This window comes from Hypomesus nipponensis, chromosome 22 (assembly GCF_054491055.1).
Source record: "Hypomesus nipponensis isolate SF chromosome 22, ASM5449105v1, whole genome shotgun sequence".
NCBI classification, from domain to species: Eukaryota; Metazoa; Chordata; class Actinopteri; order Osmeriformes; family Osmeridae; genus Hypomesus; species Hypomesus nipponensis.
The window spans coordinates 17,025,660-17,048,870 of NC_140382.1; the positions used below are offsets into that span (position 1 = coordinate 17,025,660).

Here is a 23,211-nt window from a genome sequence, read left to right on the forward strand (position 1 = left end):
CCCCCTCCCATGCGTATTGTGTGTGTGCGTGTTTATATAGCAGACGCTTTCATCCAAAGCGACATGCAGAATTGGACTCGCAAACTTCATCTGGGGTCTGTAAACGAGGAATGCGGCTGTACAACAATGTCAGCCCTGCTTTCAGTCTCTGCTTTTACTCTCTCTAACTTACAGTGGAGAGGCCTGTTGCATGAATGTGAAAGCCAACTGGCCCTGACATTTCATCGGCGTGTTTGCATTCATAAGCTACTGCTGCTCTCACCGTAAACCAGGGGACAGTAAATGTTGGGACGGACAATAAGAGTGTTATGAAGTCAAGTACGAACCTGACGGGGGTCAGGTGGCTGAGAGGTTAGGGAGTCGTGCTATTGATCAGAAGGTTGCCGGTTCGATTCCCAGCCGTGCAAAATGATGTTGTGTCCTTGGGCAAGGCACTTCGCCCTACTTGCCTCAGGGAGAATGTCCCTGTACTTACTGTAAATGGCTCTGCATAAGAGCGTCTGCTAAATGTAAATGTACAAATGCTAAGATCCACCTGGCTTTAATCACCTTGACATTTATTTATGTGATTGTTTTGATCTGTTACCCCATCCAACACTTTAAACCCTGGCTGTGTAGACTGGGGTGGAGCTGTACTGTGTCTTGATTGCACTGATGGACGGAACTTGGCTCGGTCACAAACAGAGATGTAGCCTCTGGCTGAGGAACCCTGAGACCAGAGCCCTCTTTTCCCCTCGTGTCGAACGAATGGAATATTAAAAAGAGAAGGGGTAGAGAAGAGATCTCAGTCCGACATCTGAGTGCTCAGGTTTGAAGGGGGGAAGGAGCTTCTGCCATCTCTGTGTAATGACTTCTCATAGACAAACAACGACCGGGAAATAACCGAAACACCAGCCTCGCCTTCTAGAGGTTCTAGAACTCCAAAGAAAACCATACCAAAGATTACTGCTTTATCACACGCCTTGAAACTTACATGTCGCTAATATTGATTTATTACCCTCTGGTGCACACTGCTACACAATCAAATCTTAGATCTTGAGGATTTGAAACCCAGAAAAAAATACTCATCATAACCAGAAACTTTTCAAAGGAATTAAAGATATAAGGCTTTTTGGAAGCTTTTCTGAAATGGGGTTATAGTTAAATTTTGTGGGATGGGATGACATTGTGATACCAAACTTTGAAAATGCAGACCACAAGACCCCTGAATTAAATGTTTATTGCTGATGCCTAGGATTATACACAACTCGGTCAACAGATGCATGTTCAGAAATGGCTCTACACTCTTGCTTTGCCATCTGTCAAATTGAGGTCTTCGACTGTAACTGAAAGCAATTCTCGAATGAAACTCGAACCTCAGTTTCAGATCCATAAATCACTCGTAGGTTTTAAATGTCTCCTGTAAACTGTGTTTTGCGCTGGGAGTCTTTGTTAAAACAGGCCTGTTGGTAAGTGAAACACCAGCAAGGTTTCTGACATTTTTCACATCGCTGTTCTCATCCCAACCCCACTGTTACATACCTTTTTTCAAAAATTTATGTTGAGAGGGTTCAGAAAAAATACTGGACAAATCTATAAATTACTGCATGAACTCTGCAGAGACCCCCATTAGTTTGGAATTGGTATATAAGAATGCTTTATGAGACAAGTTTTCACCACCTGACTTCCTCAAACAAGGGAAGTCCGTTTCACGGTAATGTGTCATGAAATGGTTCTCTGGTTCTGCATTTGAGTGTTCATTGTCTACTCCTCTGACTGAAAGGCGGATGCAGTGATGCCAGACCGTTGACTTCAAAGAGGAAGCTGTAATCTGTAGACCTTAAAGCAACAGTTGGTTCCACGTTCACAGCAGTCAACCAGACATCAAGTCTTCATCCAACTGAGGACATCTTCAAACACATTTTGAAAATAGAAGATATTTTTGTACTCCTCTCACATCCTGCTGCTGTATGCACACATATGTCCTTTTTTATGACCAGGAAAAGGCATAAGCCAGACACAAACAAAGCAAGTTTCTTTCAAGCCTGGTGATGTGCTGAATACTAACATGGCCACCAGTTTTCAGGCAAACTTAAGTTTGAAATTGAACTACATTTGGTCATTTATCAGACACTTTTATCCAGAGCGACTTACAGTAAGTACAGGGACATTCCCCGAGAGGCAAGAAAGGGTGAAGTGCCTTGCCCAAGGACACAACGTCATTTTTGGCACGGCCGTGAATCGAACCGGCAACCAGAGTAATAGCCTGATTCCCTAACCGCCCAGCCATCTGACTCCCAACTAGTCCAACCAGGCTGGTGTTCCCCCGTCACAACAACGAGTGACAACAAACATTCCTCTTCTAGTCCCACGTCTACACGACACGGTCGTTGTCGGGGAGGAAACTGTGGAGAGTCACGTCGTCGCCTCCGTCGTTGTCACTGTCCAGCTCACCACCGTTGAGAATCCCTCGGTTGCCGTTGTGAATGCGAGACCTTCCGAGAACCTCCCGGTTGATTTCAGGCAGCAGCGCGGAGATACACGTCATCTCTGTGCCCCGCTGTCCCTCTCTCATCTTGTACATGCGCTGCCTGGACGAGAGCTTGGTGCAGAGGATGATGGTGGTGACCATGAAGATGGTAGCTAGTCCTGCCAGCGAAGCGATGGCGATCAGACACATGCTTACTAGGCCTCCTCTTCGGTTTGTGGGGCAGGATAGGACCCCGTCTCCTTCTGCGCGGCCCTTGTCCTGGTCGGGCCTCTTGGTGGACGTGGTTGTCGATGGGGGATACACGTTGTTCCTCTTGGGAACCTTTGGAATCAGGACCCCTGAAGAGTTGGTAGAGTTGGCTGTGGTGACAATGGCTACTGTGGTGGAGACATTGTTATGGGTAGAGATAGGTCCTATGGCTGTGGTGGATTCAGTCGAGGTATGGTTAGAGATGGCAGAGGTGGACTCATTGGTAGAGATAGGGCCTGTAGTGGAGGTGAACTTAATGGTAGAAATAGGGCCCATGGTGGAGATGGACTCATTGGTAGCGATAGGGCCTACGGTGGAGGTGAACTTCATGGTAGAAATAGGGCCCATGGTGGAGATGGACTCATTGGTAGAGATAGGGCCCACGGTGGAGGAAAAGGGTCCAGGGGTGGCAGTGAGCTCCAGAATGGCGGAATGTGTTGTCGAAGAGCTGAGAGTGGTGGTAGCTAGTTCACGAGACGATGGGCCCAGGGCCGTGGAAGGTGTTTCAGTTGGTTGTTCTGTTTCTGAGGTAATACTCACAGGGGAGAGAGGAGGTGGAGGAACACCTGGCAAAGTTGTCAGCACAGAAGGAGTAAAGTTCTGACCAGATGATGGACCTGGGCTGGTCACCCGAGGCTGTGAGAGGTTCTCACCCTCGTCACTGGTGCTGGTGATGGGCTCCAGGCCTTGGGTGTTTCTAAAGTCTGTCTTTTCATCTTCACTTCCTGTCGCTGATGAAGTACTGTTTCGAGTTGCCTCTGTACGCGTTCTCAGATCCACCGGCTGGTCCAGAGGCTGTCGGGTCACCGCTATCAGGTGGCCCATGATGTGCGTGGGTTGTGAGGACCCAGGTGCGGAGACGTTGTCTGGCTCCTGTTGAGCCGGGGGAGCTTGGGAGGAAACAGAGCTGTGTGGCTCAGTGGAGGCCTGGGAGGGGATGAGAGCGGACTCACTGCTGTTGCTACTGTGCAATGGGGTAAACATATCCTGAGTTTCCACAGAAGACAGCAGGAAGATACTCCAGAACAGAAGATACTCTGTATGCTTCCTGAAGGCCATGATGCCAATTCTGAAACGGCAAAGGCAAGGCTTGATCAATGTTCATGTTAAGACATGCTTGTTGCAATTACAGGAAATATGTCAACACAGTAAATAGAGAGATATGCAGATAAATGGACTGATAGATGGTGTGTGTCTGCGGAAAACTGTTGTGTGTTACAAAGCATCCTGTGACTGAAGAGGCTTGTGGCAAAGTATGGAACAGCTAGTCACAAACCATTTGACCGCAGAATCAGGAACTTGATTCAAAACTTTTGTCATGACATGAGTGTGTTCTGCCCAAACTAACAGCAAACATCAACCAAAGTATTTCTTTAGGAAGGAATTACATTTTTTGATTATTTTAACTTTTAAACCAACATAAACTTGAGGGTTGGATCTTTCCGGAACTATGCACTTGAAAATGTTAAGCAGGTATTGAGTCACGGCAATCCTTCGAACACAACATGGAATCACCTGGACAGCAACAGAGTAGCCAGACCGTCCCCAAATATCAGACAGACACCTCATCGCTTTTCTTACCTGACCCGAGGAGATGGAGAAGGAAGGGAAGGCCGATGGAGCTTGAGTCGAAGATGCTGGAGCTCAGAGCATGTCTGCGTGCGTTGATGAGCAAAATGAAGAGACCAACAGGGCAGAGTCTCTACCTGCTATGGGGAAACAGGAAGTGAGCAATGCAGCAGATGTTAAAGCAACACTGACGCAAGTGTGAGGAAAGATGGCAGAGTTTAGAGCTAGCAAGTATAGACAAAGGGGATTTTGCCAGAACGTGCATCAAAACATGTGTCTGGATGAGTTCAGGAAGAAGGGAGTTGCTCAGATGGGTAGGTGACTCCAACCACACTCACCTCACAACACTAACACTGCACTACTTTTTGTTTTGATGTGTTTTTCTTTAACATTAGACAAATATTGTAAATTGTTTACATTGCAATGGGTTAAATGGTTTTGTATTTTACATCTTGCAGTTTTTAAGTCTAACTTCATCCGCACTGTTGGGGAAGCCTGACAATTAAATATTTAATTGCTGATAAGAACTTTGGTCATGTGCACACAACAACATACTTGAACTAAGAATAGTATGTAATCAGTCTAAACAGAGGTAAGACATGGACCTGAGCAGCACTCAGAGTGCTTTCTGTGATGTGTAACAGCAGATGTAGTCATCCAAAGTAACAAAAGAGGGATCTGAATCTGGGATCTGCTGATCCATAAAAAATGCTCTACCACTGAGCTCCATCCTTTCACAGCGATTGGATTACAGCCTCCAGGAGAGCTGTTTATATTTAGATATATACTTATTATGTTATGCCAGGCTAATTTCTATACAGTGAGGGAATGGAAATGTGTCAAGTATCAAAACCCGTACCCATGGAAACAACAGTTTCCTATTCTGATGAGTCATCCTGGGTGAGATGCTTGGCGAGGGGTAGCTGTAATACAGGAAGTTACAAGACGTTAGCTTGTCTCCTCTCACCCACCCACCCGTTGACAACACAGAAAGCGATTAGAAAGTGAGCCACTTTCTGATGGTAATGATACAGTTTAGACTTGTGAAAGAGGAGACAGAACATGGATGTCTGATTGAAACATACTTATTAATTCAGGGTGCATCGTGCACCTCTACTTCAGGACTGGTTTCCAGCTTCTCTTTTTTGTCTTTCACAGCTTCATAACCCTGTGCAGGACTGTTCTCCAAACAAAACAGAACCTTTTTCTTCTGACAAGAAATAAAACATTGAAACAATAGAAACTTTTGTATGTCCACAAATTTCTTTCCTAAGGTTAAATTATTTTAAAAAAAGGTTTAAAACACACTATTTTTTTCATACGAAAGGTTTAAAAAAGCAAAACTGTGGCACAGCACAGAGGGAACCTTGTGTGACAGACACCAAGTGACAAATCTTCTCCTCTGAACATTACTGCACATTTCTGCACAACACCATCTTATCTATTCGGATAACCACTGATAATAAAGAACTGAGGGTCAAACACAACGCCTGAAAATGTTTTGGCAAGAGATTCTGACACGGACATGGTACCAGATAAAAGCAAACCAGTTTCAGACAAAATAGACAAAAGAGGGGATTTATCCCACACAGCGACCTTCAAACTGGCGTTTTTCCCAGCTAAGGCGTTTAATATGTGGGTGGTCGAGATAGGGGGGAAGAGAGAGGCAGAAGGCGTTGTCAAACTAGAATGAGGAAGAGACGGGCTAAAACCTTTCTAGAAAACTCTCACGTAAGTAAACAAATGACCAGCTAAGAACTTATCTGCTTGTTAAAGGACCACATCCTGACAAGCTAGTAAATGCTTCACTGTATATCTGCTCTCATCTTCCTCTGAAGCAACTACAGAGCCAGCCTATCACCGACCCTCTGGCTCCAGAGCCAGCCTATCAGAGGCCTGCACACTTTAACACCAGCCTGTCAGAGTTCTATAACCTCTAGAGACAGCCTATCAGAGACCTTCAGCATGGCTAGAACATGAGTTTAGCCTCTAGAGGCCCTCAGCCTCTGTCAGTCTGGACAGGAAGTCAGGAGCAGAGAGGTTCGTTTAATAGGCTCACCATGGCAACGGCAACCGTGGCTACGTGCTTTTTCTGTTTGTTTTAAAAGCACATCTGGATGTGACTCTGCTGGGAGCTAGGGAACATCTCTCCTTACGGAGTATCCTTTTACACGCCATAGTAATGGGTCTCGTGATAACATGTACACATCTGTCCTTAGACACAGCCTGTATGAAAACAGTCTTCCGAGTCATCCAGCTGATTTAAGCAGTTCTTTGAAACAACAGTCTGCTCGTTAAACTGGTGGGATTTGGGTTAGCTAAAAGACACACTGGCCACGGTCCTTTTTGAACCACACACAAAACAGTCATTCAAAGAGAGAAGTCAGAACAAAGGGATTTATTGTGGAGAAGACATCTGCATGAGTAAAATCTTTATTGCATGCACAGGACTATTTGTCAGAGGGTTCAGTGAAACAGGTGCTGAGAGAGGGGTCCCTTTACAGACAGCAGGGAGGCCTACCTCAGCTTGACCCTTAATACCAGTCACAGAGTGACAGAGGCATCACTACATTTACACAACATTTACACCAGAGCGCCACGGTTCTCCTAACCGCCTCCAAAAACGCCCTCCCCCCCCCACCCTCCACCCTCCCCCCCACAGTTAAAATCTAAAGCCCATAAAGAGCAGGTGCTAAAAGTAGCCGAAGGAGCCCCTTCACATTCACCCACCTGATGCTTATGAACACGAGCTGTGGGCAGAAAATCGTGTTTCTCACTCGTCAGCAACAGTGTAACAGCTATAGTTTGGAGAGAGAGAGAGAACAAAAACCCAGTTCTTCTCGTTGACTAATTCATTTCTATGAGAGCCTGTGGAATGTACAACAGGAGAGAGAAGACACACAAAGAAATGAAGGATTTAGGAGTGCATGGACAGGCGCGCACACACACACACACACACACACACAGTTTAAATTTGGCAGCACGAAAATCAAGGGAATATGGCAATACTGATGGTTTACATAAAATCATTGATATTATCGCAGTAAGTACAAACTTCACAATCAGAATGTCCTTGACCACAATTTCAAACAATAACAAAACCAAAAAAATAATTAAGACTTCAACAAAACCATCAACAAAAATGGCAGTTATACGTTTTATCCCCGGTAAAAAGGTGGACGATGGATCGCAAGAGTTTTTTTTCTTTGTCAGTGTTTTAAGAGGAAGGAGTGAGAGGGTTGGCATGATGAGAAAAAAAAACGTCTTGGAATGTGTGCTTGGGATTGTCACTGGGAAAACACCAAGCGGAATGATGAAGCCGAATTTTCAATTTGGCAGTGACTGGCCCCGCCCACGTGACTCTCTCCAAACCGAGGATTGGTCCTGAGAAGGGGGAGGGGGTGGGGTTGGGGGGGGCGTTTCCTACATGGCAACCTTGGCGACCTGGTCCTCCAGTTTGGCGATTCTGCGATCCTGTAGGGTCACGAGGTCGCGCAGAGACTTGACCTCTCGGAGCAACTCCTCCAACTTACCCTCGTTTTTCTGTAGGGAGGTAAGAGGACATCACCATCATCATCACCATCACCATCACCATTATCACCATCACCATCACCATCACCATCATCATCATCACCACCACCATCACCACCATCATCATCACCACCACACTCACAACACATCGTCAGAACCCTCAGACAGACATCTCACAACTCGTCTCCACTTACAAATACTAAATCAATCTGAAAACACTTAGCATCGCTCCTTCCAACGGTCATCCACATCTGCTGTAGTAGTGTGTTATTTCTCTCAAGCTAGCCTTCCCTGTAAATGCGGTCGGCTTGTCAACTTGTCTAGTCCCACTCCTGCTTACTATTGAGGGCTGTGGAGAGGCCTGTTTCTGGGCCGGTGAGGTGTGCTCTGCTTTCGTAGCCGGTTTGCTCTCCAGAACGTTCTTCTTGACCACCTTCAGGTCCCGGTTCTTGCCGGGCGCGTAGCCGTTCTTCAGGGAGATGAGGATGGGCTCGCCATTCTTCCCCTCGAACCACTCCTCCGCCTCCAGGGCGCAGTCCGGCCCCGCCGTGTCCGGGTACAGGTCGTCCTGGAACAGGTCCGACTGCGTGCGTGTGGAGGAGAGAGGATGGAGGTGGAGGAGAGAAGATGGAGAAGAGAAGATGGAGGTGGAGGGAGAAAAGATGGAGGTGGAGGAGAGAAGATGGAGGTGGAGGAGGAGAGGATGGAGGTGGGGAGGAGAGAGGATGGAGGTGGGGAGGAAAGAGGATGGAGGTGGAGGAGGAGAAAGGATGGAGAGAGTGAGAGGCGGAAGGAGATGGTGAGGGAGGGAGAGGATAGAGGAAGCGAGAAAGAGAGAGCACAGGGAGTCAGACGGTACAGGTCTATTTTGTGAATATCATACTGTGTCATTAAAGTCCTGTTACATTTGAATCAGGTTTGATGTTGCAGTTAACGTCTGGTAACAAGAGCAGGAAAATGACCAACCTTCCGGGGAACAGTCATGATGATTGGCTCACACTTTCTCTCATGCAGTTTATAAAACCTAGAGGAAACACATGGAAGTATGCATCTTCATTGAAGGCAGAGGCATGGGTTCAATTCCACCCCGGGTCATTTCCTGTTTGTACCCCCCTCCCCTCTCTTTTCGCCAAAATGTCCTGTCACTCTACTATATATCTATATCATGAAAGAAGAAATTCCTTAATCTTTAGAAAAAAAAGATTCAAGTATTCATCTAGCACACCCTTTTATCCAAAGTGCATATAGAACAGGGAGGATTTGACCTCTTGTTCTGCAGTCAAATGCTCTTAACCCAGACACATTCGATCCCCATCGCCCTCTAGTGGACCAAACGAGTATAAACATCCGATTCACTCGTCTAGAATGGCTGGCGGCCGCTTCGAGTACCTGGCGATCTCGCATTTGTTGACATCCAGCCCTCTCTTGGGCATGTAGCCCATGCCCCGCTGAGGCTCCTTGCTGCTGAAGGTGTTGAGGTAGTGCACAAAGGGAGCCTCGTCCGTGATCTCAAAGTAGCGGATGCTGCTGTCGCCCTGCAGGGGGAAAGGACGGACGATGGACAGGGAGAGAAAGGAATAGGGAAACGGGAGAGAGACAGACAAGGACAGAGAAGGAGACAAAGAGAGAGACAAGGAGATGGAGGGAGACAAAGAGAGAGACAAGGAGATGGAGGGAGACAAAGAGAGAGACAGAGACAGACACAGAGAGAGACAAGGAGATGGAGGGAGACGGGGAGAGAGAGAGACAGAGACAGACAAAGAGAGAGAGACATGGAGAGGGTTGGAGAGGAAGAAAGAAGAGAACGTCAGCTCTGGTGAGTGTCCTGATCCTACACTTCAGATCCTAGTTCTTCTTAATCTTTTGTTATTAAACTACCAGAGGAAAGCCAAATCTGCCAAAGGGGACGTTCCTGCTGAGGGGGGCGGAGCCAGCAGCAGACATACCTTGCCACACAGGTAGACCACGTTGGTGTCGGGGTCGTAGAAGGGCAGGAGGACTCCGTTGCTGGTGTCCATCTCGTGGACTGATATCGGCTCATCCATGCTTTTCTGTTAGAAGAGAAGGATTGTGGTCTGGTAAGATCTGTCTGTTTTTGTGTGTGTGGTGAGGTAGCAAGGGTTAGTGTATGTTGTTTATGCATGGTGAGGGGACCAACAGGGTTAAGGATAGTGTGTGTGTGTGTGAGACCTACAGGGTTCCACAGGGCCAGCTGCCGTTCGCTCATGCGGCTGAAGCCAGTGGTGAAGATGTTGCCGTCGGCGAGGAAGATGGCTCTCATTGGTCGAGCCCCCTCGTGGGCCTTGTCCTTCTCCTGGAAGAGAGACAGCACGGCCTTGAGACAGCGGCTGACAGTGTGTGTGTGTGTCTGTCTGTGTGTGTGTCTAGGTGGACTGTGTGTCTGTCTGTGTGTGTGTGTGTCTAGGTGGACTGTGTGTCTGTCTGTGTGTGTGTGTCTAGGTGGACTGTGTGTCTGTCTGTGTGTGTGTGTGTCTAGGTGGACTGTCTGTCTGTGTGTGAGTGTGTGTGTGTGAGTGTGTATCTGCACGTGTGCTCCTCCATGTGGTGTAAACACAGCTCCCCGCTGGTCCTGGTCCCCCCCCCCCTCACCGCCACCAGCTTCTCCTTGCGCGGGTCGATGACGCGGATCTTCTTGTCCTTGCAGGCGGTGCAGATGAGGCTGCCGTTGCGGCTCCAGCAGGCGCTGAAGATCACGTCAGGGTGCATGTCCTCCAGCGTGATCATGGCCTCGCCCGTGCCCACGTTCCACACGATGATCTGGTTGTCGCAGCCTGAGTGGAGGGAGGGGGGTTAGCATCAACAAGGTTAGCATCGACGGGGTTAGCATCAACAAGGTTAGCATCGACGGGGTTAGCATCAACGGGGTTAGCATCGACGGGGTTAGCATCAACAAGGTTAGCATCGACGGGGTTAGCATCAACGGGGTTAGCATCAACAACCAAGGACCGAGGTAGGATCAGGACCAGGGGTATGGGAGTCTGGTGGGGCCCCTACCTGCACTGAGGAGTACGTTGCGGGCGGTGGGGTGCCAGGTTACGATGCCAACCCTCTTGGAGTGTCCCTCCAGCACGACCACGGGCTCCGACAGGGCAACCGTCAGGCCGTTCTCAGGGATCTGCCACACCTGCACACACACAAAGTATCTTGAGAACTTGTAACAAAACAAGTTCTGGGATGTCATCGAGTCAAACCTTTAGACACAATATCCCTCATTATCAGCCCTATACAGGATGGGAGGGCCTATGGGTAATAGTTCCGTGGTAGAGCTTTTGACTGCATATCAAGGTTCAAATCTCCCTCTGCTAATTGCTTTGGAATGAAATTGTCTGATAAATGAATGCATTAGCCTACATTACACATGGCACTGTGTGAACAGGGTGTGTTGGCTAGGAGCAGCCTGCAGAGGGCAGCAGTGTGCTTCTCAGGGGAAAAGGCCCCATCAGAACAGTAAGAGAAGAATCAAGTTGGCATGACAACATGCCTGTGTTTTCACCAGATTTAGGATTGAAACGAAAGACTTGACATACACAGCAGTTGATATCATCACTGGTCATCCACTCCTGAGCAAAGCCTTCATGTAAACAATGACTTAAGAGTTTGAGTTATATAAGGCTTAATCCATTAACGGCAACATCCACACATGCAGATTATAATATCTACTTATGCAGTCATAACAAATCATACTTAGCCAAGATTGTTTTATGAACTTGTTTAGTTGACGTCTTCTCCAGCTCAGGCCTACGTGCTGCTGATTGGGCCTGGGCAGAGAGCATTTATCCTTGTTGCATTTCAGAAGACCAAATACGTCTAAATAGCACAACCTTTTATGAGGTTGGTCGGGTGAGGTCATTCTATCCAAGTATCTGATTTCTGTCTTGAAGACACACAGAGCCTGTGTAGCTCACCAGCGGAGGCGGTAGAATTACAACTCTCACTCAGTGTTCTCACACTGAACCACTTAGGACCAGTTAACCCCATACTAAACGTCTCCTACGGTTTAAAATAAAATGTAAAACATTTTTCTGTATTTTTTTTTACCGGGGGGATTATTTCCCCTTGGTGCTGCTCTGTGGGCATACGAATCCTTCTGTGACAGTGGCTTGTGGGGGGAAAAAAAGCTATACAAACTAAAATAAGTCAAAGTGGTCCTCGAGGTGAAAGGGGCCCTGGGGTCCGTACCATGACGGTGCAGTCCTCTGAGCCGCTGGCGATGACGTGGTCGTTGTGAGGGCACCAGTCAATGTCCAGCACAGGCCCCGTGTGACCACAGACGGTCGGGTAGGTCTTGTCTATGCGACCAGTCTGGGGAGAGAGAGAGAGACAAGTTAGTGTGGTAGGTCTTGTCTATGCGACCAGTCTGGGGAGAGAGAGAGAGAGAGAGAGAGAGAGAGAGAGAGAGAGAGAGAGAGAGAGAGAGAGACAGGTTAGTGTGGTAGGTCTTGTCTATGCGACCAGTCTGGGCAGAGAGAGAGAGAGAGACAGGTTAGTGTGGTAGGTCTTGTCTATGAGACCAGTCTGGGGAGAGAGAGAGAGACAGGTTAGTGTGGTAGGTCTTGTCTATGCGACCAGTCTGGGGAGAGAGAGAGAGAGCGAGACAGGTTAGTGTGGTAGGTCTTGTCTATGCGACCAGTCTGGGGAGAGAGAGAGAGACAGGTTAGTGTGGTAGGTCTTGTCTATGCGACCAGTCTGGGGAGAGAGAGAGAGACAGGTTAGTGTGGTAGGTCTTGTCTATGCGACCAGTCTGGGGAGAGAGAGAGAGAGCGAGACAGGTTAGTGTGGTAGGTCTTGTCTTTGGGACCAGTTTGTGGACAGACAGACAAACAGAAGGTGAGTGGGAGGACTGGAGAGAGATAATGAAGGGGGGGGGGGGGGGGGGGCTGGTGAGAGAGAGAGACAGAGAGAGAGTGGGGGTTCTTGAGGACGGCTTGGTAGAACCAGCTGGTGGAGAAGGTGAAGAGATGCTCATTCATGTCACTTTAGCTCCCATGTCCGTCTGAACATATGGTGCCAGTCCTGAGTTCATGGAGATAACGCTCGTCTCCACAAACACTTCTCTTCACTTTTCTTTTCTTTCCCGACCAAGCGTCCCCCCTGACACCGGATTAAACATTTAAAAGCATTTTTAAAAGCGTGGACGGGCTGAAATTCCCAACAAAAGCTAATTCAGCCAATCAGTGCTCCTCCAGATGACATCATGCACCCAGAGGTCAAGCAGTGACCTCTGGTTGTCCCCCGGATCAATGACGGATGAGGACAGGCCAGGGACACTCCTTTATTCTCTCTGGGTAATCCTGTCGGACAGACCGGCAGAGGCAGACAGACAGAGAGGGCAAAGAGGAGGGCAGACAGACAGGCAGGCGGCAGGCAGGCAGGCAGGCAGGGCAAAGAGAAGGGCAGACAGACAGGCAGGCAGGGAAAAGAGGAGGGCAGACAGACAGACAGAGAGACAGGCAGGCAGGCAGGCAAAGCAGGTCTCAGCCTTCTGCCTGAATTCATTCCAGGCCTTTGTGTTAGCCAGCTCTCCACCCCTCTCTCTTTCTGTCCCCCCCCCCCCACTATATCTCTGTGTTCCCCCCCCCCTCCCCTTCTGTTCCTCCCCCCCACACTCTCTCTCTCTCTCTTTCTGTTCCCCCCCCCACTCTCTCCCTCTCCGCCCCCCCTCTCTCTCTTCCTCTGTTCACAAGTTGTTGGGCCTGTGGTGATGTCAGTGACCTCAGCATCTCTACATTTCACACTGATAAAGAGGACTGCTTTTAACTCTCAGAGTCAGAGCTGTGGCATGTGTGCCAGCCCACCTCATAGCAGCCCGACGTCTTCAGGAGAGAACCCAGCATTTTTGCCTGCAGCAAATAGTTGCTGAACTTGGAGTTCTCCCCCCAAAACTTGTACTTGTCTCTCAACCCCCCCCCCCTCGCTCTTTTTCTCTCTCTCCACCCCTGTCTCTCTCTCCCTATCACACCATTGTAATCAATGCACATAGCAGGAAGCACCAGGACTGTTAATGAAATGCAGTGGGGAGGGGGGGTGGGGTGGGGCAGTGAGGGGGAGAAGGGAGGGGGAGTGAAGGAGTAGCTATCTGATCACATGCCCCATGGGGCTACACTCCCTGCCATTACCTCAGTTGTCACGGTAACAACTAGCCAGGAGGGAGGGCAGGAACAGTCATTTTGATTTCTGCTCCCAAAGTGAAGAGGACAGGGGCTGGAGGGGAGGGAGGAGGGGGGGAGGGAGTAGAGGGGAGATATTGTGGGGGGAGAGGGCTCTGTTTGTCCAAGGCTTTCAGCAGACATGTAGTATTTAGGATGAATGCTCACACACAGCTGCTGCTCTGTTCACCATCTTGTCTTCCCCAGAGTTAGAATGAAGGGTGTAGATCAGAGGTAGACCGACTGACTGCACGTCGACGACGTTGTTTGGATAAAAGCATATGCTAAATGAATATTTGTTTTGTTACGTGTAAGATAGGACACACTAACCTGACTGGCTGGATAACCTAAGCCTACCTGGCTGTTATGGGACTGATTAGAGAACTAACTTTATAACAGCCTTGTTTAAACCCGTTTGTTCAGAAGCGACCCCTCATATTAAGCTCCTATCAACCTCACCGCTCTCAGGGAAGATACTGACGAGCAGCTGGCACATAGTTTACAAACGTTAGTTTACGTCAACAGCATCAAGATAAATCCAAAATAAATTAACAAATGTTTTCCTGTAAATATCCCCTCAGGGAGAGAGAGAGAGAGTGTAAGAGAGAGCGTGAGAGAGCGAGAAAGAGAGAGCGAAAGTGTGACGGCAAGAGGGGGTTGAAAAGTGATTAAAACAAAGAAAAAGAAAGATACAAATACATATAGAGGAAGAGAGATAGAGAGAACAGGAAACAGAGGGATAAAGAGAGATAGAAAAGGTTTGAGAGAGGATGGGAGACTGAGCGAAACAAAGACCGATATATAGATAGAAAGAGAGGGATGGACAGAGAAGAGTTAGGGGTTGAAGACGGGTCACTAACTAGGCTAATCATACGGGCCAGAGGACTGCAGGCACAAAGCTATATGCTATTGACAGATGCACTACATTCAAATCCTCTACACACCTCTGCAGGCGTTGCCTGGCTTATATCCCAGCCTTATACCCCAGCCTTGTACCCCAGCCTTACACCCCTAACCCATAACGTGCCTTCTCACTCTTTTGTAATAACATTCATTAGACCTTATTGTAAATATAATGACGTTGGCACTTAGGAATTGCTATGTAATTAAATCGGTACTATGTACCTACAATGTTACTATAGGTATTCAGGGGCTCAGATAGCTGAGCGTGGGCTGAGCGGTTAGGGAGTCGGGCTATTGATCAGAAGGTTGCCGGTTCGATTACCGGCCGTGCAAAATGATATTGTGTCCTTGGGCAAGGCACTTCACCCTACTTGTCTCGGGGAGAATGTCCCTGTACTTACTGTAAGTCGCTCTGGAAAAGAGCGTCTGCTAAATGACTAAATATTGCTATGTAGTTACATGGTAGTTCATATAACCTTACTGTAATGTGTAACTATGATGTTGTTACTGTAAATGTTGCTATGTCGTAGTTCCATGGTAACTTGTGTAGCAGGGTAGCTGAAGTCCAGGGTGAGTGACAGAAACAGATGTTCCACCAGATGTTTGAGAGTACCAACCCAGGAGCATCCAACCGACCCAGTCAGCATTTTCATCAGTCCCACATAATGCATGTCAAAATGACTCATGCTAATATTATGGCAAACTGGTGCCAATTATAAGGGGAGTCTTCTAAGGTCTGGGTATAGCTCAGCGCTAGTGCATTGTGAGAGGTTGCAGGTTCAAATCCCCCTGAACTGTATGAGGCTTTGGATAAAAACCTCTGCTTAATTAATACGGTATCATCATCATCATCATCATCATCAAGCTTCAGGTCTGCAAACCTCGTATTTCAGCTTCTGTTGTTGCCACGCTAGCTGGACCATCATGTTGCTATAGCTTATATTTACTGATCAACCATGTGGCCCATTTGTCTCTGCTGCCCCTCCCCCAGTCAGTGTCCCAGGGTCAGCCAGGCAAGCCTACTAGTGGGCGGGGGTGCGTGAAATAGCTGTAATATCACACTGATTAAAGGGCCATGCATCGTATCTGTGGTTCACACCGGCACCAGGATGTGACACGGGGCGGTGACATGGAGACAGGATAACAACTTGTCAATCCTAATTCATTCATTTTGTTTGTGTCACTATTGAAACTTCCTCTGTATTTCTCAGGACAAAAAAAATAAATAAAAAATCACTCAGAATCACTGAAAGTGAAGTATTTTGCTTTACGTCCTCATTTACTGGGAGAAGACAAGGTTTCACGAGGAAAGATTCCCTCTCAAAAATTCAACCCTCTGTCCCAGAATCCACTAGGCAACACATGAATTCAGCCAATGGGGAGAGAGAGGAAATGGTCCTCTCGGCTGACATGCAAAGAACTGGACTTCCATATATGGTCATGTCTGCTGACAGTAGGCGGGCTATCCTTGAAGGGGGCAGGGGAGGAGGAAGAGAAACACAGGCTGTTGCAGCACGCACGCTTCTCCCTGCAGACAAGCCGCTTGCTCTCTAAAGCCATAACGATGAGAGCATTGCTGTATTTCTCTCTCTCTTTTTGCTACTACATTTTCTTCCGTAATCTTTCACAGATAACGTTACTGAACGTGGAGTGTTAGCATGGACGAACATACCAAATAGAGTACCATCCTCTTGTTTGATGGAGAGGAGGAACACAGGAAGGAGAGGAAAAGAGGGAAAGGAGGAAGAGGAGGAAGAGGAGAGGAGGAGGAAGAGGAGGAAGGAGAGAGGACACAAACAGAGACACCTGACGGCGGCGGTCACCTTCTGTAGAGGGAGGACGAGGAAGGCCCCGCCCCCGCTGGCCTCGATGATGAGGGCGACGAACTTGGGGTTGACGGCGCAAAACGAGCTGTCCCATGTGACCCGGGAGACGCGGATGTCGTCATAGCACTGGTCGTTCTTCACCGCCTGGCCGAAGACGTGACGGAACTTACTCTGTCGCACGACTCGCCTGAACATGTCTGCCATCAGAGAGAGAGAAGAAAGAAAAAGAAAAAAAAGAGAGGGATGGAAATCGGGAGAAGGAGAGAGAAGAGAGAAAGGTGTCATAATTACAACTAAGTTCAGCGTTATTCAGGGCTGGCGTTTCCACTTACGAAACCACAGTGGTTCTGGCCTGCCAGCCCATGTCATCGTTCAGATGACTGCAGCGCACACTGAGACACTTACGCAGGACTAAGTGAATGTCCCTGTGAAGTCTCACAAAACCAGATTTACTCCCCAGTCCAGCTGGCCCTGACCAGGGGATAGAGTTGCCTCACCATCACCCCCCCCCCCCCTTCCACCCCCCCTCCCCTTCCACCACCCCCACAAGCCTACACCCCCCCCCCTCCATTCTTTGCAGGCTGGTATCTGATTACCCAGCGTGTTCAAGGCACATCTCTCCTCCTTGCTAGACTGGTTTACCAGGCCTTTGCGTCGGCAAGCCCTGAGTCCGAGCGAGCAAACCCGAACCGGGGTGGGGCTGGACCAGGAGAGGCTGGAACAGGAGAGTCTGGGCTGAGATGGGGGGGGGGGGGGCTGGTAGAACAGGAGAGTCTGGGCTGAGATGGGGGGGGGGCTGGTAGAACAGGAGAGTCTGGGCTGAGATGGGGGGGGGGCTGGTAGAACAGGAGAGTCTGGGCTGAGATGGGGGGGGGGCTGGTAGAACAGGAGAGTCTGGGTTGAGATGGGGGGGGGGGCTGGTAGAACAGGAGAGTCTGGGCTCGTGATCATGGTCTTCGTCCACTCAGACTCTCGACCCAAATGACACCGATACCACTTAACAGGCTCACGTCACAATAACAGCTAACCACTGCACAGTCCAACATAGCGTGGTCATCTTTTGCTGACTCTGTTTCCTGTCGAAGCAGAAGAAGACCATCTGCAGGAAGTGGAGACGAAACTCCGATCTGCCCGTCACATGGCAACAAGCACCCACCCCCCAGCCGTTGACTGTTGACTGCAGATCACGAGTTTGCAGGTTCAAAACACCCCTTCCCAACCCCCCCTCCACACATCGATTTTGATAAATTACATGAATTATTACAAATTGCCGTTCAGCCTTGTTCAGCAAAGAATGTGAGAAAGGCCCGTCTACAGTGGGTTGATAAATGGGTTTCAATCAGGGGCGTTTTCAGGGAGCTGGGACATATCACCGTGCTGTTCCGTCGTTCCATCGAAGGTGTGTGAACGAGAAGTGGAGGTTCTGTGTGACATTCTAGCAGCCGTGCCGAAGCACGCCCACTAGCCATCTCCTGCCATGACTGCAGACCTTGAGACTGATTACTGGAGCTCAGATATGTTCAGAGAGCATTTAGTGCTCATTGCTGCTTTCCTCTCCTGCTCCCTTCTCCTCCCTTCTCTTCTCTCCTCCCTTCTCCTCTCCTCCCCTTTCCTCCCTTCCCCTCTCCTCCCCTTTCCTCCCTTCCCCTCTCCTCCCTTTTCCTCCCCTTTCCTCCCTTCCCCTCTCCTCCCCTTTCCTCCCTTCCCCTCTCCTCCCCTCTCCTCCCTTCCCTTCCCTTCTCCTCCCTCCCCTCCCCTCCCCTCTCCTCCCTTCCCCTCTCCTCTCCTCTCCCCTCTCCTCCCTTCTCCTCTCCTCTCCTCAGTACAGGCCAGGGTGTTGTTTCTGTACCAGGCCCTCTCTCCACTCAGATATCCCCCTGGGTGGGATCTTTCAGCAGAGGGCACAGGCTATTCTGATCCATCAGAAACACTCAGTCAAGGCTGCATTACCAGCTCAGGATGTAGCTGGAGGTTCTTCTGACTGGGGTCAGAATGCTTAAATAGTTTTAATAATAATGTAGCAGACGTTTTTATCCAAAAGCAAAACAGGGTGTAGGATTCAAACGATCTGCAGTTAAATGCTCTACCCCTGAGCTATTCCCGGTGACAACGGGTGTTAAAGTGTAGAAGATCAGGTCTGAGGATCAGATTGCACCATCCATGGTGATGGACAATATAGGGATGTAGCTTAGTGGTACTGTTTGACCGCAAATCAAGAAGTTTCAGGTTCAACCCCCCCCCCCCCCTGCTGTACGTTGCTTTGGGTGAAAGCGTCTGCTAAATAAAACACCCTGCATGAGTTCTACATGTTCCAGAGGGCTGAACAGGCCCCAGGTCTGGTCTCCTGCACTGACAGACTCTGGGAATGTCGGGCCAGAACAGTTTGTTCTTTTGATGGTTTTGCGGCTCGGTGGCTGATTTGGGCCACTGACGAGGCTTTCGCACAGAGCCCTCCTGGTCTGCGACTTTCTCCTGCTCTGTGCAACGCATGGGTTATTAGTTTCCACATGCTGACCTACTTTCCCCCTCAACATGGCATAGGACATGACAGGGGCTCTTCAGCCAGGCTGTCTTGACATCAACCACGTACGTTAAAGAGAACAAGAGATATCTATGCTAGGAACACAGCTGGGATTCCAGATTTGGGTATTATTGTGTCAGTTCCGCAGCATCTTACAAACTCATAAATTGCAGAATGACGGTACAATGGGCAAATCTAACAGATGTAATGCACATCCATCTAATCTCTGAACAGCTGGTTAATATTACTGGCCTCTAGCACCAGTGAGCTCTGCTCCTCCAGAAGACGCAAATTAATCATTTCCTGACCTTTGTGAGCCAGCATCATTGAGTGCACATCATTGGAAGCATCATTGATAGCCAAAGAGCAATTACAAAAGCAGTTAGATGAATGGGCATTGAAAGTGACGTGTATGCCATAGATTCCTCGAATTCTACCATTGATACACATGAAGTTATGAATGGCGATATATTGGGACGCAATAATGTGGCATGTGCAGACAAACAATCAATGGGCTCGGTCACACAAGCAATTGTGTAGTGTTTCTTGCTAGTTAGCCTCCCTTGCTAGCTAGCGATGTGCTAATGATAGCTAGATAGCCATTTCCTTAGCTATCTTTGTGCTTTCCCATTTTTTGGAAAACACTTCACCAGCCAATGAGCATACATGAACCTAGGCTAGAAGTCAAAATCCAGATTTCTGCACGAAGATGTCCATATAAACACAGCTAGGTTGATGGATAGTATGCAAACCAGCTAACACGCTAGCTGCGCTGATTTGGAGAATAGACCACCGCCAGCGAGCTATTATGACGCAAGTGCAGATTGTATCCATGGTTCTTCTGGTTTCTCCCATTCATATCAGCTAGCTAAATGGTGCGCAGCCCTACACGCAAGATGTTCACGCAAGATGTTCAATGCAAAATCGAGACCGGTGAATTTTACTTACCTCCTAAATCTATGCAAGGTTTTCACTCGAACGCGAGGTAATCAATCTGAAAACATGAATATAGGTGATCCCTTATCCGTTTGGATGTCCCTTCTCTCAACAATCGTTTGTCCGTTCTTTCCCTCCTGACTGCAAGTCTATGAACCGGAAGCAACGCCCAGTTTCATCCCCACCTATTTCATTTAAGGCATGAGGATCTTAGCATCCCCAGGATCCTAAAATCATATAATGAGTACTTTCATAAAATGCTGATAATACAAATTATACAAACATTAATAATAATAATCAACTTCACAACAATGACCTAATTTCAACGAAACCATGGAAATATGCATATCATGATGATGACTCTTAATCATAATCATTGTTCTAACACCGCAACCCAGGGTTTTAAATGTGATATTCGTGTTAAGGTTTCTGCACCTGCAATGGACAAATGACTGTATTTATTCAGTGTTATAGGAGAAAATTATTTTCAAAAGATAGTGTGAAAATTGAAGTAACCTCCTTGATTTTTGTCAAATATCTACACAGTAAAATAATAAAACTAAAATCGAATAAAAACACCAGTACATCAAGCCATCCACTACTCCAGACTGCTTTCCATCGTTCCAGGATTTTTTTTAACCGTTTATTTGCTAAGCTCAAGCGACCTCAAGTGGTGATTACTGAGTATCTCATCTTTACCGTATGAGCTCGTATGACGGACTTCAGCTTACTGTAATCAAGTTCCGATCACATCAACTGCACAGAGGAGCACATTAGTAAACTTAACTAAAACGAATACTTATGATGATTCCCCCAATGTGCATATGTCTATTTTCAAATTTATTCCACGTACGTTTTCAGTTCCGAGCCATTGAACAGTTGTGCTTAAATGCGAAATGTGACAAAAATAGCTCCTTTACAACACAGGGTTCTCAGGTGTCAGTGGGTATCTGTAAGGCAGTGAGATACAAGGATTGATTTATCTTTCTTTATGTGTATATTTAGAGACAGACATAGTGAGAGCAAATGAGAGAGTGAGACAAAAAGAAAAACTGAGATAGAAGGGAGGGAGGTAGAGTTTGAGAGAGATATATATATATAGAGAGAGAGATAGATAGAGAGTGAGGGAGAGAGAGATATATAGATAGATAGATAGATAGAGAGTGAGGGAGAGAGAGATATATAGATAGATAGATAGATAGAGAGTGAGGGAGGGTGAGAGAGAGAGATAGATAGAGAGTGAGGGAGAGACTGAGGGAGAGAGATAGACAGTGGAGCAAGAGGAGAGCACGTCAATAAAGCCTCTACCTTTCTTGGGCGGAGGCTTGGACTCTGGTGGCCTCTCCGCGGGTTTCTTCGTGGCGTCGAAAGTCTTCTTCATCTGGGACACCTTGAGGCTGGATCCCTGTTCGCTTGGCCCGCCTTCGGGCCTGGTGTCTGGGCCTCTGAACGAGTCCCTGTGACGTCTGACCTTCTGGTGCATCTGGTTGGTCTCCTTAATGAGCTCAGACACAGGCTTGTAGCGAGACACCTCGCTCTCCTCCACAGCCTCGCTATCGCTACCCTCCTCTTCATAGCTCGCTTCTCGGCGGTTGCCGTAGTCACAGGAGTCCCTCCAGCTGACCCGGTCAGGTCGGAGGTTGTCCTCCACCCTGGTCCTCCACACGACGGGTTCCACTTCCTGGTGGTCATCGTCTGTAGGGCCAGCTGTGACCTCTGACCCAGGAAACTCACCTGAAGACGCAAATGGGTTTTTGGGTTTCTTAGGTATTGGAGGAGGTGGACCCTTAGATTTGACCTGCGTTTCAACGGGAGGTCTCACTTGCAACATGTCTAGGTTTTTCAGCTCCTCATCCCGGGAGCGTTTCACCATACGCGCCCAGGCGTCGAAATCGATAATATTTCTGTACTGATCCTCCCTGTGAACTTCTCTTCTGCCCTGGGAGAAATCATCCACAGGATCTACATCCGGGGACACGTTGCCCTCGGAGGACACGGGGCACGTCGCTCTCTCGTCCCAGAACAGAGACGGGTTCTGGCAGGGGAGGACGAGGTCCCTGGTGTTCTCTCTGTTCAGCTGGCCGTGCCTCCTCCTCTCCTTCTCCCTGTGAGGGTGAACACCTCCTTTGCTCTTCTTCTCCTCGGAAAGCTTGGCCCACATCTTACTGAAGGCGTTTTTGGGCTTCTTGGGTACAGGCGGCGGCGGTCCCTTCTTCCTGGCCCTCCCCTCTGGGTTGGATTCCGTCTCAGCCTGCACGTCAGCCGTGTCACCGCTGGGCTGGGCCTCTCTCTCGGGCAACAGGTGACTGACGGGTGGGAGGGTGGTGACGGCGCTGAAACAGACCAACTCTCTCTCTCTCTGCACGGCGGCAACCTGTCGCTCTCCGTCAAGGTCCCCCGGGACGGCCAGGGGGAGGGGAGGGGAGGGAGCCAGGTGGCATTGCTCCATCGAGCAGAAGGCCTTTTGGAGGTGTGGTAGCTTGGAGGCCGGAGAGAGAGCAGACGTGTCGCGTTCTGAGGGTCCCCTCTTCTTGTCTGGAACGCTGCGACTCTGAACCTTCGGTGGGGAAGAGGCGGCCGCCATCTTGAACCCGGGCTCCTCCTCCTCTACCTTCGCACACAGGCCAACGTCAGCCCCAACTCCCTTGGTTCTCTCGGTGACACACTCAACAGCGTTTATGGGATGCGCGGTGTCCCTGGTTACGTTGTTGCCAGGGAGTCTGTCAGTTTCACCGTCCATGTTCAGTCTGACCAAATGATCCTTCACGCTGTCATGATTAGTGTTTCCTTCGCTGACTTGATGATTGTCCAGTGCACGCCCATCCCTTGTCTTCATCCATGAGTCACCTGTCAGGTGTGAGGACGAGGGTAAGGATCTTTCATCTAGATGATCCGGAACCCCCATTCCATCACAAACGTCCCCAACCTCATCAGCCTGTGTCCAACGTTCATCCTGCCGAGATGGAATTCCGTTATGATTGGCCGCGAGCATCCGTTCGCCGTCTCTACCGGCGTCTCCGTGACCCGCCTGTGGTTCCC

General features: G+C 48.7%; 2 protein-coding genes across 3 annotated transcripts; both read right to left on the bottom strand.

Annotated features, from left to right (window-relative positions):
- Positions 1-1,179: 1,179 nt before the first annotated feature.
- LOC146236936 (uncharacterized) lies at positions 1,180-3,778 on the bottom strand. The gene has a single exon (XM_084687632.1). It carries the CDS (start codon positions 3,776-3,778, stop codon positions 2,354-2,356), a length of 1,425 nt encoding a protein of 474 aa, XP_084543758.1. The 3' UTR covers positions 1,180-2,353.
- Positions 3,779-6,671: 2,893 nt separating this feature from the next.
- On the bottom strand, positions 6,672-23,211 carry coro1cb (coronin, actin binding protein, 1Cb). Of its 2 annotated transcripts, none has more exons than XM_084687624.1 (11): positions 21,481-23,211; positions 16,713-16,912; positions 12,020-12,142; positions 10,835-10,964; positions 10,430-10,611; positions 10,014-10,133; positions 9,766-9,870; positions 9,209-9,354; positions 8,786-8,843; positions 8,160-8,402; positions 6,672-7,831 (listed from the first exon to the last, which is right to left on the bottom strand). In XM_084687624.1, the coding sequence occupies exons 1-11, from the start codon at positions 23,162-23,164 to the stop codon at positions 7,712-7,714; spliced, it is 3,111 nt and encodes a 1,036-aa protein (XP_084543750.1). In that variant the 5' UTR covers positions 23,165-23,211; the 3' UTR covers positions 6,672-7,711. The 2 variants fall into 2 exon arrangements, with proteins under 2 accessions (XP_084543750.1, XP_084543751.1); XM_084687625.1 differs by lacking the exon at positions 21,481-23,211 and adding an exon at positions 20,185-20,323.

Bases quoted from the DNA above. Each gene is read 5' to 3' on its own strand.
- LOC146236936 (XM_084687632.1), bottom strand. From the start codon at position 3,778: ATGGCCTTCAGGAAGCATACAGAGTATCTTCTGTTCTGGAGTATCTTC.
- coro1cb (XM_084687624.1), bottom strand. From the start codon at position 23,164: ATGCTCGCGGCCAATCATAACGGAATTCCATCTCGGCAGGATGAACGT. The intron at 12,143-16,712 runs GTGACCGCCGCC...CTCTCTCCCCAG, and splicing joins TCGTCCTCCCTCTACAGAAG to ACTGGTCGCATAGACAAGAC. The intron at 8,844-9,208 runs GTACTCGAAGCG...TGTTTCCTCTAG, and splicing joins AACAAATGCGAGATCGCCAG to GTTTTATAAACTGCATGAGA.